Source organism: Cololabis saira, chromosome 15, assembly GCF_033807715.1.
Source record: "Cololabis saira isolate AMF1-May2022 chromosome 15, fColSai1.1, whole genome shotgun sequence".
Lineage (NCBI taxonomy): Eukaryota > Metazoa > Chordata > Actinopteri > Beloniformes > Belonidae > Cololabis > Cololabis saira.
The window spans coordinates 42832948-42849259 of record NC_084601.1 but is presented as its reverse complement, the minus strand read 5'-3'; the positions used below and the strand labels follow the sequence as shown (position 1 = coordinate 42849259).

Genomic DNA, 16312 nt, shown 5'->3' with positions numbered 1-16312 from the left:
CAAACGCTTTTTCTGCATCAAGAGATACCAGTAGGGCTGGTTTGTTGTATAGGGCCGAGTGGTCAATCACATTAAGTAACCTTCGAACATTGTCAGAGGCGTAGCGTGCCTTCACAAAGCCAAATTGGTCAGCCTTGATGAACTGGGGTAGGAGGTCCTCAAGCCTGTGTGCAATTAATTTCGATATTATCTTAAAGTCAACTGGAAGTAGTGAAATTGGGCGAAATGAGGTGCATTCAGCAATGTCTTTGTCCTTCTTATGTATTAGTGTAATTATCGCCGTCTTCATGGACTCAGGAAGGGTTCCATTTTCAAAAAAAATCTGTGAGCATGGGCATAAAGAGGGGCTCAATTTGCCAGAAGGCCTTATAGAACTCTACCGAATATCCATCCAAACCTGGAGTTTTTCCGGATGGCATTGACTTAATTGCGTGTAGCACCTCATCTGAGGTGAATGGAGCACTCAGCTGTTCCTTCTCGCCCTCCGAGATAGAGGATAAAGATAAATCATCCAGGAATGCATGGATGTCCGTTTCGGAGGGATTCTCTGACGTGTAAAGCTGTTTATAAAAGTCAAAAAATAAGGACTGTATTGTTTGTGTATTATATTTCAATTGGCCTGTCGCATTACGTATGCATTTTATTGTTCTATCTGCGCGTTCTTTTTTAAGTTGATAGGCTAGAAGCCTGCTGGGCTTATTACCGTATTCGTGATATCGCTGTCTAGTGAAGAACATGAGTTTTTTAACATGTTCAGTTTGGACGAGATTAAGACTAGTTCTGACTGCATTTAGTTTCTTCATATTTTCATCCGTAGGCGATTGTTTGTGGGATTGTTCCAGATTGATTAACTCCTTCTTAAGTTGTTCTGTTTGTTGAACGATAGTTCTTTTCTTTGCAGATGTGTAAGAGATCAGTTGACCCCTGATTACAGCTTTAGCTGCATCCCACATTATTGCTGAAGAAACAGGGGAGGCTGCGTTGTCCTGTCTGTACTGTTCCAGCCACCTTCTAATATTATTGCAGGCTTCGATACTTGTGAAAAGTGAAGAGTTAAATCTCCAATGTTTAGTCTGGTGCATCTGTTGAGGGAGGGATAGCTTAAAATGGACTGGAGAATGATCTGATATAAGAATGGGCCCTATATCACACAAAATGATGGATGAGAGATGTTCCTGGGGTAAAAGAAAAAAAGTCTAATCGAGAATATGATTTGTGCCTAGCCGAATAGAAAGTGTAATCTCTCACTGTGGGGTTAAGTTCCCTCCACACATCAACAAGACCTACATCATTCGAGGCTAACCTCAAAGTCTTTGATGCATTAGGATTGGACAATGTGGGTGAGGATTTATCCAGATTACCGTCCATACAGCAGTTGATGTCTCCAGAGATAATTCCAAAGTCTGTGTTATATTGGTTAAATAAGGTGATCATATCTAACATGAATTTAGGGCGATCTTCATTAGGTGCGTATATGTTAAGCAGTGTTAGTTCTCGCCCATATAGCATACCTTGGATTAGTATATGCCTACCCTCGTAGTCGGTATGTTGGTCTTTAAAAATGAAAGGCAGATTTTTGTGAATCAGTATTGCCGTTCCTCTTTTATTGCCAGTGAAGCTAGAGAAATATACCTGCCCAACCCAGTCTCTCTTAAGTTTTTTGTGCTCCTCATTGGACGGATGTGTTTCTTGTAGAAAGGCCACTGCTATTTTTTCCTTTTTCAAAAATGTAAGAACTCTTTTCTGCTTAATTGGGTGACCAAGGCATTAAACGTTATTACGTTAAGCGTGCTAGACATACCAAGATTGACCGTACTTGACCATGGTAAAACAAAAAGACAAATAATAAAAAACTAACATACTGTTAAAGGAAAAAAAAACATGCTGCAGGTTTTTATAGAGACCCCGTGGTGTCATACGTCGTCGTGTTCAGGATCTCATTGGCTATAGAATGTGCCTGTCATCAGCATGATTGGCTGCAATTGGCTCATTTTTTCATGACAAAAGGGGGGCATGAGCCTATTTCCAACACAGACGGTCATTGGCTGTTGATGGCTGTGGACGGCCAGAGGAATGGTCCGATTGGTCCAAATAGGTGTCAATCAGAACCAGAATTAAAAATGAATGAAAGTTGAAAATGTGGCACATCAAGTGGCTAATTTCTAATGATGCAGCGGCTGTTTGTGGATATTTACTGTTATAATGATGTATTTTGGACTAAATACTTTACTGGATTGGATATACTGAGCCTTCCTGAATGTAACAAGACCGTTTTTGTGGGAATATTTTTCAACATATGATTTCTATGAAGATAAATAGATGAGTTGCATCGTTTGCACAAATCTTTGTTTGTTTGTTTGTGGTGTCGATATATAACAGCTGCTTTGATTATATCCTGAAATGGTTTATATGGCTGTAATCACAAGAATCTTAGCTTTCCAAAGATATGTGGCATGAATAACTCACTCAAATTTAACTGTGTAAATGACCTAGTTATGTAAATTAGGTCAGATGGCCCGAGTGCGGGCTCCCTCCCAACATGAGGATAAAATGATCTTAAATGCTAGGGAGAATAAAAGCTTTAATTTATTTACCCTTAAATATGAATTCTGCTAATATTAGTCTTTTATAAAAACCGGACAAAGTTCCCTTGCTCCCATTGAGCTACCGCCCAATATCATTGATAAATGTGGACCTTAAAATAATTAGCAAGGTTCTTACCAAATGTCTGAAAAGAGTCACCCCTTCTATTATACAACCGGATCAAACAGGTTTCATTAAAGGTAGACATTCTTCTACTAATATTTGTAGATTATTAAATATTATAGATTATTCAAGTATCAATAAACAGGAAACTACTATTATATCCTGAGACGCTGAAAAAGCATTCGATCGGGTAAATTGAAAGTTTCTATTGGCAACTCTACATAAATTTGGATTTGGCGAATCTTTCATTGCCTGGATAAAAATATTATACAGCTCTCCCAAGGCACGTGTAAGGACAAATGATCAAATCTCTACAAGTCTTAACTTGCAAACAGGCACTAGACAGGGTTGCACTCTCTCTCCCTCACTATTTGCAATATTTATTGAACCTTTAGCAGCAGCCGTGAGACAAATCAAAATATTAAAAAAGGTATACAATGCAAAGTATTAGAGCACAAAATAAGTCTTTATGCGAATTACGTACTCCTCTTCCTCCAGAACTCACGTACTTCACTATCACAGACAATTGCACTCATAGAGGGATTTTCATCTCTGTCTGATTATTCCATTAATTGGTCTAAATCTACTGTTTTGTGTGTTAACTGCAATTTTAGGAATATAACCAATACTCAATTACAATCAGGGAACATTAGATATTTAGGTATAAACATCTCCCCTAGGCTGTCAGAGTTAATAAAATTAAATTATGTTCAGCTTTTAAAGAAAATTGAAGATGATCTTTCCAGATGGAGCTCTCTCCCCATTTCACTCATGGGAAGAATTGCCACCATTAAAATGATGGTTTTACCAAAAGTAAATTATTTTTTCTCAATGATACCATTCAAAACCACTCTTTCCTGGTTTAAATCATTGGACTCATATGTATCAAAATATATGTGGAAAAATAAAACACCAGGTATTAGTTTAAAGACATTGCAAAAATCCAAAGAATGTAGAGGTTTAGAGTTACCTAATTTCCAGTATTACTTTATAGCCAATAAACTACAGTATATTGTAAAATGGTAAAAAAAAAAAAAATCACCCTTTAGATAGTCAATGGCTGGACTCAGAGCAAGTGTTTTGCACAGGGGTGGAAAGTAACAAATTACATTTGCTCACGTTACTGTAATTGAATACTTTTTATGAGTAATTTGTAATTTTCTAAGTAGTTTTTGAAATATGTAATTTTTACTTTTACTCGAGTACATTTTGACCCAAGTATTTTACTTTGCTACCTCTGAACCCCCTCACGTTACTGAGTACAAAATTTATGGTGAAAAAATTAAATGTGGGCAGAAACCAGCCACAAAAACCACAAAAACCCTTGGCCAAAATTGGAAGACTTATTCGCGTTCAAACGCACAAAAGGTAACAACATTATAATGCAGTGTAAAATGTGCCTGCCCGGCAGAACGGAGCTTTCAGCATTCAAGACATCAACATCTAATACGAAAGCATGTGGTGGTAAGTGAGTGCATGTCTTTTTGTTTCTTACATCCCAAACGGTTTATTTGTTGTTTGGTTTTAAAATCCCAGATAACACAGTGCTGCCAACTTTCCCAGAAACGTAGGTGTGAGATTTGGCGGGGACGGGTGGCTGTTTTATTAAATATTAATCTGTTTATTAATTGCATTAAATTAATTTTTCGCACTCCATCAACACATGACCAGATGTCTTTTTCATCACCTGGTAACGTCACGACTTCGTTGAGCATTGTCGCGCATAACGGGACATGTAACAGACGCCATGCTCATCAAACCGCTGCTCCACCAGCTGACCGAGAGGTCCGCACCGAGTTAATGAGAACCGAGCCGCGGCTTCACAAGGCTCAGCCAGCCGCTGTAGCATGACTGGTAGCTGTTAGCACAGAGCTCAGAGCTTCTGTGAGCTAAGATGCTTTCACCACACGTGACAATGATCCGTCGTTTGATTTTTCAGCTCGCGTTAGTTTTCACTCAGGTCCAAACAGTTGATCAGTGAGTGTCACGTTGTCATGGCAACTGACCGAAAAAAGAGGCGTTTCTCAGATAAAAAGAAAGAGAGAGAGAGAGAGAGAGAGAGAGAGAGAGAGAGAGAGAGAGAGAGAGAGAGAGAGAGAGAGAGAGAGAGAGAGAGAGAGCGCCTTAATAAGGCTACACCAGATAGTGGTCCTTTTTAGTGCAAACAGTTGTTTTTATTTATGTGATTGGTTGAACAGCATTTCAAGTGTCTTGAGCAATTCAATTCAATTTTATTTATATAGCGTCTAATACAACAGATGTTGTCTCTAGACGCTTTCCAGAGAACCAGAACATGAACATGAACATAAATATAAACATAAGCAGTCTCACTCTAATTTGGCTGCTGTTAAAACATGTTATATAATAATACATGATTATGGTAATGTATTTAGATTTCCATTTAACTTTAAACATTTAGGCAAGGCTTTATGGAATCATGTCTTCTAAATTCTACTGCTTCATTAATGAATCTGTTACCTATACGTAGGGCTCCATCAGTTAAGGTTAGGGGCAGGCCGGTGCGCCGCCGGAGTCACCCTACCACTGGGCCACAAGTTTTCTGGGGGAAATTTTTGTATGCATTTGTTTTATCCTCTTTATCGGGCCGATAATGGCTCTATCGGTTTTGATCGGAGATCAGAAAATAATAGTTCAGAGCGGCCGATCTGATGACGTTTACAACAACAAACGCCGCTTGCGCGTACGTTCCCACATATCGGATTGGTCTGCTGGGGCAGCAACATCACAGCTGCAGACAGAAGGAGGCTGGAAAAAACCATCAAAAGGGCCGGCTCTGTCGTGGGCTGCTCTCTGGACACAGTACAGGTGGTGGGAGAGAGGAGGATGATGGCTAAGCTGTCATCCATGATGGAGAAGGACTCCCACCCCATGAAGGACCATCAGAGCGCTGGAGAGCTCCTTCAGCGACAGGCTCCTTCACCCTAAATGTGTGAAGGAGCTACAGAAGGTCCTTCCTCCCTGCAGCTGTGAGACTACACAACCAGCACTGCTCACAGTAGACCACAACCATAACAACCTGACAATAAATATACATACCGGAAAATAATGTGCAATATCATTCTCTGCAACGTGCAATTATGTAAATAACATTGTAAATATTCATCTGTTATTTTTTATTCTTTATATACTAGTATTTCTTATTATTTATTTTTCTTCTCCTTCTTATTATTGTATATACCAGTTTCCTGTTTGTAGTGTGTTATTATTACTGTGTGATAACTATTTCTATTGATGCCTCTTTGCTGCCGTAATCTGCAAATGTCCCCTCTGTGGGACTATTAAAGGATTTATTATCTTATTTCTTATCTTATCTCAGACCGAGCTGTCCTGAGGGGGCGTCGGCCTCGCCGGTATGAGAGTTTTACAATGTCTGAAAAGGACAACAAATTTGCAGTTTGCAAGGTGTGTGGAGAGAAGACACCCCGGGGAGGAATGTTATAAAAGAATTTCAACACAACAAAGCTGATACGACATTTCAAAGTTTTTCATACGAAGGAGTATATTGAGTTGTCAAAGTTGGCTGCTGCTAAGGCAGAGAAAGAAAAGGAGGTGCAGCCACACCGCCAACTCCTCTGAACATAACAGAGACATGTAAACGACAGCAAGAAAAATAAAGAACTACATCGTAAGGTAATGAATTCATATGCTTTGCTCATCAGCCGCTTTCTGTTGTAGAAGACATCAGGTTTAAACACGTTAGCTTAGATCCGCGGTGTAAATATTTCACTGATGAAATCCTATCAGAGTTTTAACAAACTATTTACAGTCCAAAGCCGTGTCAGTCGCTTCACGAGTGACATGTGGAGTTCTAGTGGCAAGAGTTTTGCTTCACATGCGAAAGTTTCCTCACATGCGGCGGATGCTACCGCTAAAGCTTTCACAAAGCTTAATAATTCAACTCAAGCTTTCTGTTTTAAATTCAACTTTTAGAGAGTGACATGTCTGCTGTTGTCTGTGTTGCTGCACATGTTGTACATAATTATTACCACAGGAAAGCTTAAGCTAGTAAGCTACACTTACTCTTTGTAAGCCGAGTCTAAATCGTCTCTAAGAGTCTCTAGATCAGGGGTGTCCAAAGTCGGTCCTCGAGGGCCGGTGTCCTGCATGTTTTAGATGTGTCCCTTTTTTTAATCAATCCATGATACAATGAGCTTGGTCATCAACAGAACTATCCAGACTTTGATGACAAGGTGGTGACGGCCGTTAATTAGAATCAGGTGCGTTGATGCAGGAAACAACTAAAACATTCAGGACTGTGGCCCTCGATCCCGACTTTGGACACCCCTGATCTAGAGGGGGAAATATTGCTTCAGCCTGAAATAAAACAGTTAATTCATGATACTTTCTCATCTCCTAAGTTTTATACCTAATAATAAAATGTCAGTGTTGTGTACGTGAGACAACAATATTGGAGAATTTATGGATTTCACACTGTAATCGGTGATCGGCCTTCAAAATCCTGATCGGTGCATCTCTAATTATTGGTATTACTATTTTCTATTTGACAGTTTCTTTCCTGATCCGTAGATCTGAGGAATTCCTCTTAAATGTGTTTGTTAACATTGATAATTGAAATGAATCAAAATTGATAAAGAACAAAAATGTGGTGATGTCCTCCATCTCTGGACCTGCACCCCCCTGGCTCTGTGGGCCTACTGATGGCCGGTGTCTCTTGGACCTTACCTTGGTGTCAGTGTTACGGGCCTCAGGTCCTGAGACCGCTGCAACAACATTGGAGCTTTGCCTCACGGAGTTGAATCCACCTAACTCTCCTCTGGAAACCTGGGAAGCAGAATTGAAACGTCAGGAGGGAGCCGGCAGTCTTTCTTCCCCGGAAAGCTTGGTCTGATTTATTTTGGAGGCCGCCTCTCTCTTCTATTGACTGTAAACTTTTGAAAGAAGGGTTGATAATTCCTGTCAGCCAATGCAATCAGTGTTTAAATGTGTATGAATGTTGGTGGTGGTCGGAGGGGCTGTTTGGCGCAGTATGGCAGCCACGCTTCCATCAGTCTGCAGGGCAGCTGTGGCTACAAAACGTAGCTACCACCACCGTTGAGAATGTGTATGAATGATTAATAGTTTAAGTGTAGCACTTTGAGATTCATTGAATGTAAAGTGCATTACAAGTTTAATGTATTATTACGTGCATATTCTCCAAAGGTAAACAGTCGCCAGAGCATACTGAGTGCACGGACGCCAGTGAGCATTAAACCAGTTTAAAAACAAATATAAAGACATGATTTTCACAAGGTACAAAGAGGAAGGGGTTTAGCGCCTTTAGGGGCCTGATATAACACTATTGGGTAGACTGGTTTATATTTATGTACAGAAATGGGCTGCTAATTATAAGAGTGAATATAATATATATATATATATATATATATATATATATATGTATGTGTATATATACACACACATACATACACATAGAATTATATATATATATATATATATATATATATATATATATATATATATATATATATATATATATATATATATATATATATATATATATAAAATGTACATACATACATACATACCGGTAGATATAGAGCAGATGGAGTTAATATAGAGATAGTATGGTGTAAATAGGTATATATATATAAATATTTATATGGGCGTGTGTGTACAAATATATAGAAATACTCAACTGTGTGTATGTATGTATGTATGTATAGGTAAGTGTGTGAGTATAATTATAGTATAGTTAGTTATCATAAATACATGTTAATAAATGATTAGTGAATGGGGGTATAGAATTAAATATGTAACACTTCTTCCTACTGCTTTTTGCACATGTAAATTAAGATAGTAAGTGTTAAAGTATGAAATTCTTTGTTTTGTTATCTTATTTTCTCTTTAATTGTTGTTTTTTACATGTACAAAATAAAAATAAAAAATAAATAAAAGTTCTCTATCTCTTGGTGATGAATATGGTTTGGGTTACAAAATAATCCTGAAGGAAGAAGATGGCATAAAAATAAGTGTAGATTAAATTTTCAAAAACTACGTATGAGTGATGCTGGTGCTCTGTTTGAAACCAGACGGGTCATTGTCTCGGTTTCTTTGTTTCGGGCCATGTGGTCAACTGGAAGACAATGTGGTCTTACATTTGATGTTAGACCTCAGAGTTGAAGTTACACCTTTACCATGTTCAACACGTGGCTGCAGCTCAACACTTGCAACATTGTTAGACTCACTAAATAAACTTTAAAGGTTTCAAACAAAAACTTACCTGGTCCTGGTCCTGGTCCGTTTGCATTCTTCCAAAATGTTCCAATCTTCAGTGTAACGGGAGTTTCTCTGGTCTGAACCAGAGCAGTGGATAAAACAGAGGAGACGCTTCCATAGGACTCCGTTGGAAATCATGGCGGCAGCACTTCCGGGTTATGGAGCCTTTATTTAAAAAACTTTATTAGCAAATGTTGCTCTACAAACCATAGACATATAAACTAGGACGCCCCGTGGAGCTGCTGCGATACATAGATATAAATATATAAAGATATAGATATAAAGACCACCATGTATCGTTAAAAGCTGCTGTTTGACCCGCTCAGGTTTGATATTCCGGGGCTCGAACCCCCGACACACCGAGGATCATGGCGTCCACCGCGGCAGGGAAGCAGCGGATCCCCGAGGTGGCGAAGGTACGAAACCCGGAGCTTAGGGAAGCTAAGCTAAGCTAAGCTAAGCTAAGCTAAGCAGGGTTTGGACAGGGCACGGGTTTTAGTCATGAAGTCTTAGCGTTTTCAACTGTTTCTGTGTCAAACTGGGGCTGGTGTCGGGCTCACATTCATATGAATTAGTGGAATCAGTTCTTATTGATGGATTAATTCAGTTTAATTAGTTTAATCCACACTAGGGTTTCCACCTTTCACAAATACAAATAAGGGACGCCCTGATTTCAGCAGCGCAGGAGCAAAAAAAAAGCCCCAAAACTTCTAAACTGCATAAAAATGTGTTTATTTTATATGAAAAAACTAAATGCTTTGATTTAAAGTTTAAAGTGCTTTAATAGCGTTGAACTTTCATGACTGTAGAGACAGAAAAACCATATAGTAACTGAAATATCCTCCTATGTATGTATGTATGTATGTATGTATGTATGTATGTATGTATGTATGTATGTATGTATGTATGTATGTATGTATGTATGTATGTATGTATGTATGTATGTATGTATGTATGTATGTATGTATGTATGTATGTCCACATCAGCCCAGATGTAGAATATACAGGTGAAGAATATGGTGTAAAAGTTAATTTATTTCAATAATTCAACTAGAATATGGTGTAAAACTTAATTTATTTCAGTAATTCAACTAGAATATGGTGTAAAAGTTAATTTATTTCAATAATTCAACTAGAATATGGTGTAAAAGTTAATTTATTTCAATAATTCAACTTAAAAGGTGAAACTTAATATATTACCTAGTCTTATTACATGCAAAGCAAGATATGTTAAACCTTTATTTGTTATAATTCTGATGATGGAATTGTTTATTGATTTCATAAATTATTCTCTAATTTATTTTTTATTTGGGGTTTTCATAAACTTTGAGCCATAATCACCAAAATGATAACAAATAAAGGCTTGAATTATCTCACTTTGAATGTAGTTGGAAATAATATATTTGTTTCACCTTTAGTTAAATTTACTACGAATGACGTTTTGTAATATATTCAAATGTTCCAACCTTCATCTGTATATTATGACATCAATAAATAAGAGCATAATAAATGTCCGTATTGGTTCAATACGGAACGCAACTTTTAATTCCCAACCCCGACCTGGAGGTGAAGCCCGAGTCCTCCCCGCTGTCTGGCACACACACATATAATAATAATAATAATAATATATAAAGATCTGGCACAGACGCAGCAGGTCCTGTTGTCCCGCCACAAAGATTTTGCTGGCCTTAATGTTTCTTGTGTTTTATTTTGTTGATTATTGTTAAATTTAGTGTTGATGTGTGTGTGACAGACGGGGCGTTAATGAAAATACGGGACAAATCGCGTCCCGTATTAGTTCAATACGGGACGCAACATTTTTTCTCTCAAATAAAGGACAATTCCGTATTTTACGGGACGGGTGGCGACCCTAATCCAGACTTCTGGCAGAGTTTAGTTTAGTTTGGTTAGTTTTTGTTTCAGCAGAACTTTGATCACATCCGGGTTCTTCTGCCTGAAATCTGGAGAAAACATGTTTCAAAGTTGGTGGGGGGGGCACTAATGTGCAGTCAACAGCATAGAAAACATATCAGTCGTCGGTAAACTTGGTGTCAAGACCAAAGAGCGAAGTGAAAAAAAAGTGAAGAACAAAGCTCCTGCAGAGATATTTCAGGGTGTTTGTGGTGTTTCAGGTGAAGAACAAAGCTCCTGCAGAGATATTTCAGGGTGTTTGTGGTGTTTCAGATGAAGAACGAAGCTCCTGCAGAGATATTTCAGGGTGTTTGTGGTGTTTCAGGTGAAGAACGAAGCTCCTGCCGAGGTGCAGATCACCGCCGAGCAGCTGCTGAGAGAAGCCAAGGAGAGGGAGCTGGAACTTCTGCCGCCCAAGCAGGAGATTACCGTCAAGGAGGAGCTCAACGACTCCAAGCTGAGGAAGAGGAAGGTAAACCTGCTTCCAGGCTCCGTTATCTTGAAACAAACACCACAGTTTAGTGTCTTGACTTCACGCTGAGCTGCTTTCTTGAAGGCCTTTGAGGACCAACATCAGGAAGAATCCAACCGTCATCAGTTAGGGCTCAGTTCTACTTGCAGTTCAGAACGCGTACGCGTCGTTGTCGTCACGCGTATCCTGCGTTCATTTGGCGCGTGGACGTGCACGTTCTCAAAAAGACAGTGAACGCGTACGCGACCTGCAGTTCTGGCTGTGGCCGCGAGTGGCGCTGTTCCCGGTCTGATACCAGCTGGACACAAGTGACGACGGAGGTCGCTGGCGCCGTTTCCTTTGCCCAGATTCTGCTGCTCTCTGCTGGAGAAAGGTCCCCATGCAGGTTAACTTGCCCAAACTTTCTATCTGAAAACATATTCTCATCTTGATGTTTCCTAATAATTCATACACAATCTTCACTTTAATCCTTAACTTAGTTTTACACCACAATATGTTTTTTTTATTTTTTTATTGAAACATAGATACAAACAATTTAACATTTAACAAGGCACATCAGAATTACAAACTTTTGCCTTGGGTTGAGCAACATCAGTATTACAAAATATACACTGAGAGTCTAATTATTGTACAACATAAAATAAAAATAAAAAATAACTCAAGGGTCATCTCATATTAAATCATCTTTCAAGTAAAGAAAGTTTAAGGGCTTTCTTTTCTTTAACAAGACTCAAGGACTTACTCAGCTAGCTAGCTCATGGTTTGGTCTTAAAAAAAATCTACATTTGTGAATGAAGAACTTTCCCAATAACACCAAAGTATTAAGGACAAAGTCAAAATTCTTGTCTTTAACAAAAACACCAATTATATATATATATATATATATATATATATATATATATACACATATATACACAGTGGGGAGAACAAGTATTTGATACACTGCCGATTTTGCAGGTTTTCCCACTTGCAAAGCATGTAGAAGTCTGTAATTTTGATCATAGGTACTCTTCAACTGTGAGTGACAGAATCTAAAAAGAAAATCACATTGTATGATTTTTAAGTAATTAATTTGCATTTTATTGCATGACATAAGTATTTGATCACCTGTTAACCAGTAAGACTTCTGGCTCTCACAGACCTGTTCTTCTTTAAGAAGCCCTCCTGTTCTCCACTCATTACCTGTATTAACTGCACCTGTTTGAACTCGTTACCTGTATAAAAGACACCTGTCCACACACTCAATCAAACAAACTCCAACCTCTCCACAATGGCCAAGACCAGAGAGCTGTGTAAGGACATCAGGGATAGAATTGTAGACCTGCACAAGGCTGGGATGGGCTACAGCAGTGATTCTTAACCATAGGGCCGCACTGGTATGGCCCACACTTGGGCCGCGAGCGCCCTCTAGTGGGCCGCGGAAAAAATTCTGTTTTGTACGTTTGGCTGCCAGCCGGTGGAGGAGGGAACCAAGAGGAAGAAGCGGGGGAGCTCTTTAAAGAGGAGAATAATGCCGCGGCACGTTCCATTTACCTCGGACACTCATCTAGCTGCACGTGTACTACTAAGGCCTGTATTTACGGAGAAGATCCTTTATTTTGCACAAAATAGGTTTAAATCCGCCAGGATAAGGGATTGTTTACTTGGTCTGCGCTCAGAGTCGGCTTGGATCTGCCAGTATCAAGGACCAAGCCGACTTGGTCTGCGCCCAGCAACGGGGGAGAGCGAGTGCGGCGTGATCCTTTATTTTCCAGGTATGTGTTAAATGAGTTTAACTGTGGAACGGTACTCAATGATTTCTTAATATGTTTTAGCTTTGAGGAGAATATTTTTGTGATGTTTTAAGTTAAAAAGTATATTGTCTTTGTGTTCAAGCGTAAGCACGTGCGTTTGCCGCCATCTTGTGGAATTACTCAATACTGACATGCGTTGTGCATGAGTGAATGTATTTTATTACATTTCGTTAAGGCAAAGACCATATTTGTTCATGTTAATTGTTTAGTTACTATGTATGTAGCAGTTTTTGTATTAAAAAGGTGAATTTCCCTGAGATAAAGTTAATTTTCACAAGACTTATTGAAGGTAATGAGCTAATAAGAAATTGTTTGTTGCTTGTAGGCTATATTATTTTGTAGCTTTATTAAGATTTTGGTTTGAATGTATTTTACCATTTGTGTACTGCAGGTTAAACCTAAAGTAACTGAAGTGTGCAGTTTACAGATATGATTTAAAATATGGGTTAAACTTAACAGTTTGCACAGAAGTGTGATGTAAAATGTGATTTTAAAAAGATAACTAAAAGCTCTGGTTTGAGGAAACACTGTATCACTGGCCTGATCATTTATCCTTTATTTTTCAGTGCAACATACGCCAACACGATGGAGAAATACCTAAAACGGAAAAATGAAGACGACAACCCCACCAAAAGTAAATTAATGCGCAAGTACAATCCGGACTTCATCAAGCACTGCTGTTGATATGTGCCGTGAGATGATCGGAGAGGCCGCTACAAAAAAGTTGCTGACCATCTCACTCTCAAACGACACTGTGAGTCACTGTATCGTGGACATGGCCTCAGACATACAGCAACAACTCATTGAAAGAGTACAAAGTAGCCCATTTTTTTCTTTGCAACTTGACGAGTCCACTGATGTCACGAATGCTGCACTGCTGCTGGTTTTTGTTCGCTATCGCTGGGACAGTAGTTTGCACGAAGACATACTGTTTTGTCGAGAGCTACCAACACGGACTACGGCTCAGGAATGTTTCCGCTGCATGGATAACTTCTTCAGTGAGAATGGCATGGACTGGCAGAACTGTGTCGGGGTGTGCAGTGACGGTGCAGCATCAATGACTGGCAAGCATCACGGCGTCATCAGACAGATTCTGGATCGTGCACCAGAAGCTAAATGGACACACTGTTTTCTCCACCGTGAAAGCCTCGCAGCAAAAAAGATGTCAGAGTTCCACGAGGTGATGGACGTAAGTGTGAAAACCATCAACTTCATTAAAAACAATGCTGTGAACTCCAGATGTTTTGCTAAACTTTGTGAGGACATGGAAGCAGATCACATCCAGCTGCTCTATCACAGTGAAGTGAGATGGCTCTCAAGAGGACTGGTCCTCAACCGGCTGTTTGAACTGAGGAATGAGGTCTTCTCATTTCTCACTGAGAAAAAATATCATCTTGCACATCACTTTGCAAACAAAAAAGTTCACAGCAAAACTTGCCTACCTCAGTGACATTTTTTCACTACTGAACCAGCTGAACATCTCCCTTCAAGGAAGAACATATTTGTTGTTGCAGACAAAGTTCAAGCGTTCAAGAGGAAACTTGCTTTGTGGACCAAGATGGCCCAGGAAAAGAGAATGGACATGTTTCCACTTTTGTCGGGCATTTTAAAAGACTTCCCCAGGGATTAAAGTTCTCCGTCTCTAGACGGATTTCCGTCAATTGGAAAATGAGGAGGAGAAAAAAAGAAAAAAAAAAAAACATTTGCAAGTGCGTTTTGTTGTGGTGCAGTTAGGCATTAAACTGACGCTGTTGTTAACCAATAAAGCGAGCCAGAGCTTTGGTATTAGCCAATCAGAAACGGAGGAGGGCGGGTTCACCCCCTCCCGTCAGGGAAGACCCGGCTTGCAACTTGTCAGAGACTGCGCGTAGACTCTGCGTTGGTAACACTGAACCATATCTGGTTTAAGGCGGTCGTAATTGAGGCCACCATGAGAAGTTAAGGGGGAAGGGGGGGCGCGTGAATCAACCGTGATTGCCCGGCGGCAGATCCGTGGCGGGACACCTGGAGCGGACGGGGAGACTACCGAGAAGAAGATGCGGCTCCCGGGGGGAGCGTGCCCGTCGCTGCGCTGATCAGTTCACCCGGTCTCAGCCTGATCAGGCTGGATGAAGCCCGACACGCTGAGTCCTGCCAACTAATTAATGTAATAACTTAAATAAAGTAAAATCAAACTAAGTTTTGCTCACTCTATTTTTAAATACGCACTGTATGCGTGTGTGTGTGTGTGTGTGTGTGTGTGTGTGTGTGTGTGTGTGTGTGTGTGTGTGTGTGTGTGTGTGTGTGTGTGTGTGTGTGTGTGTGTGTGTGTGTGTGTGTGTGTGTGTGTGTGTGTGTGTGTGTGTGTGTGTGTGTGTGTGTGTGTGTGTGTGTGTGTGTGTGTGTGTGTGTGTGTGTGTGTGTGTGTGTGTGTTGTGCGGTGCGCGTTTGTGTGTGTGTGTGTTGTTATAAGGCGGCGCTCCGTGTGTAGACGGCGCCTTTTCGGCGGTGCGGTTGTGTTTTATATACAGATATGACACAAAATGAGGGCGCGCCTTTCCACATGGCGCGCCGTATGGTCGTCAAAATACGGTAACGAATATGTAATATGTGGATATATGGATAACGTCATCTAAGAGCAGCTTCTTCGGTAAGTGTATTCGCTGCTTATTAACGTTACCATTAAATACTATAATATTACGAGTTTATTCTCATAACATTATGAATTTATTCTTGTAATAATATGACTTTATTTTCGACATTTAAAAAAAAAAAAAAAAAAAAAAATCTTAGTGTGGCTCTAATACTGCGTGGTAGCAGCGCAACAGAGGTGCTTATACGTAACGTCATGATTGGTCGCTCGTTGTGATTGATCATTTATCTTTAACACGAAGAAGACTCCAGGAAATTTCCGCACGCTAACATGGATGCATTGTTAATGAAGGACGGCTCCGACGTATCACAAATAGACAAAACTGTAAAAAACAAATGGAGATGGGCTTGGCTTACTGAAACGGGGGATGACGGAAAGGCTGTAAATTCGTGGTGCAAAAAGCTAAAACTGCCAGGTGCATGTATTTGTGTTGTGTGCCACAAACGTATTCAGTACGGCAGTAATGGAAAAAAGGTGCTTATGCGCCATCAGGCGGAAGAAAAGCACAAAGCTGCAGTTCGTTCCCTGCAGCACACCGCCTCC

The 16312-nt window shown here is 39.8% G+C and overlaps 1 protein-coding gene across 1 annotated transcript in view; it reads right to left on the bottom strand.

The window, feature by feature from the left end:
• Window positions 1–8992, bottom strand: part of LOC133460963 (zinc finger protein 665-like) — a 63079-nt gene extending 54087 nt beyond the window's left edge. Inside the window, exons 1-2 of the mRNA XM_061741674.1 lie at window positions 8966–8992; window positions 7411–7509 (exon numbers count right to left, since the gene is read on the bottom strand). Of these exons, the coding sequence (XP_061597658.1) occupies window positions 7411–7509; window positions 8966–8992 (126 nt within the window). The remainder of the gene's footprint in view (window positions 1–7410; window positions 7510–8965) is intronic.
• Between the last annotated feature and the right edge of the window lie 7320 nt (window positions 8993–16312).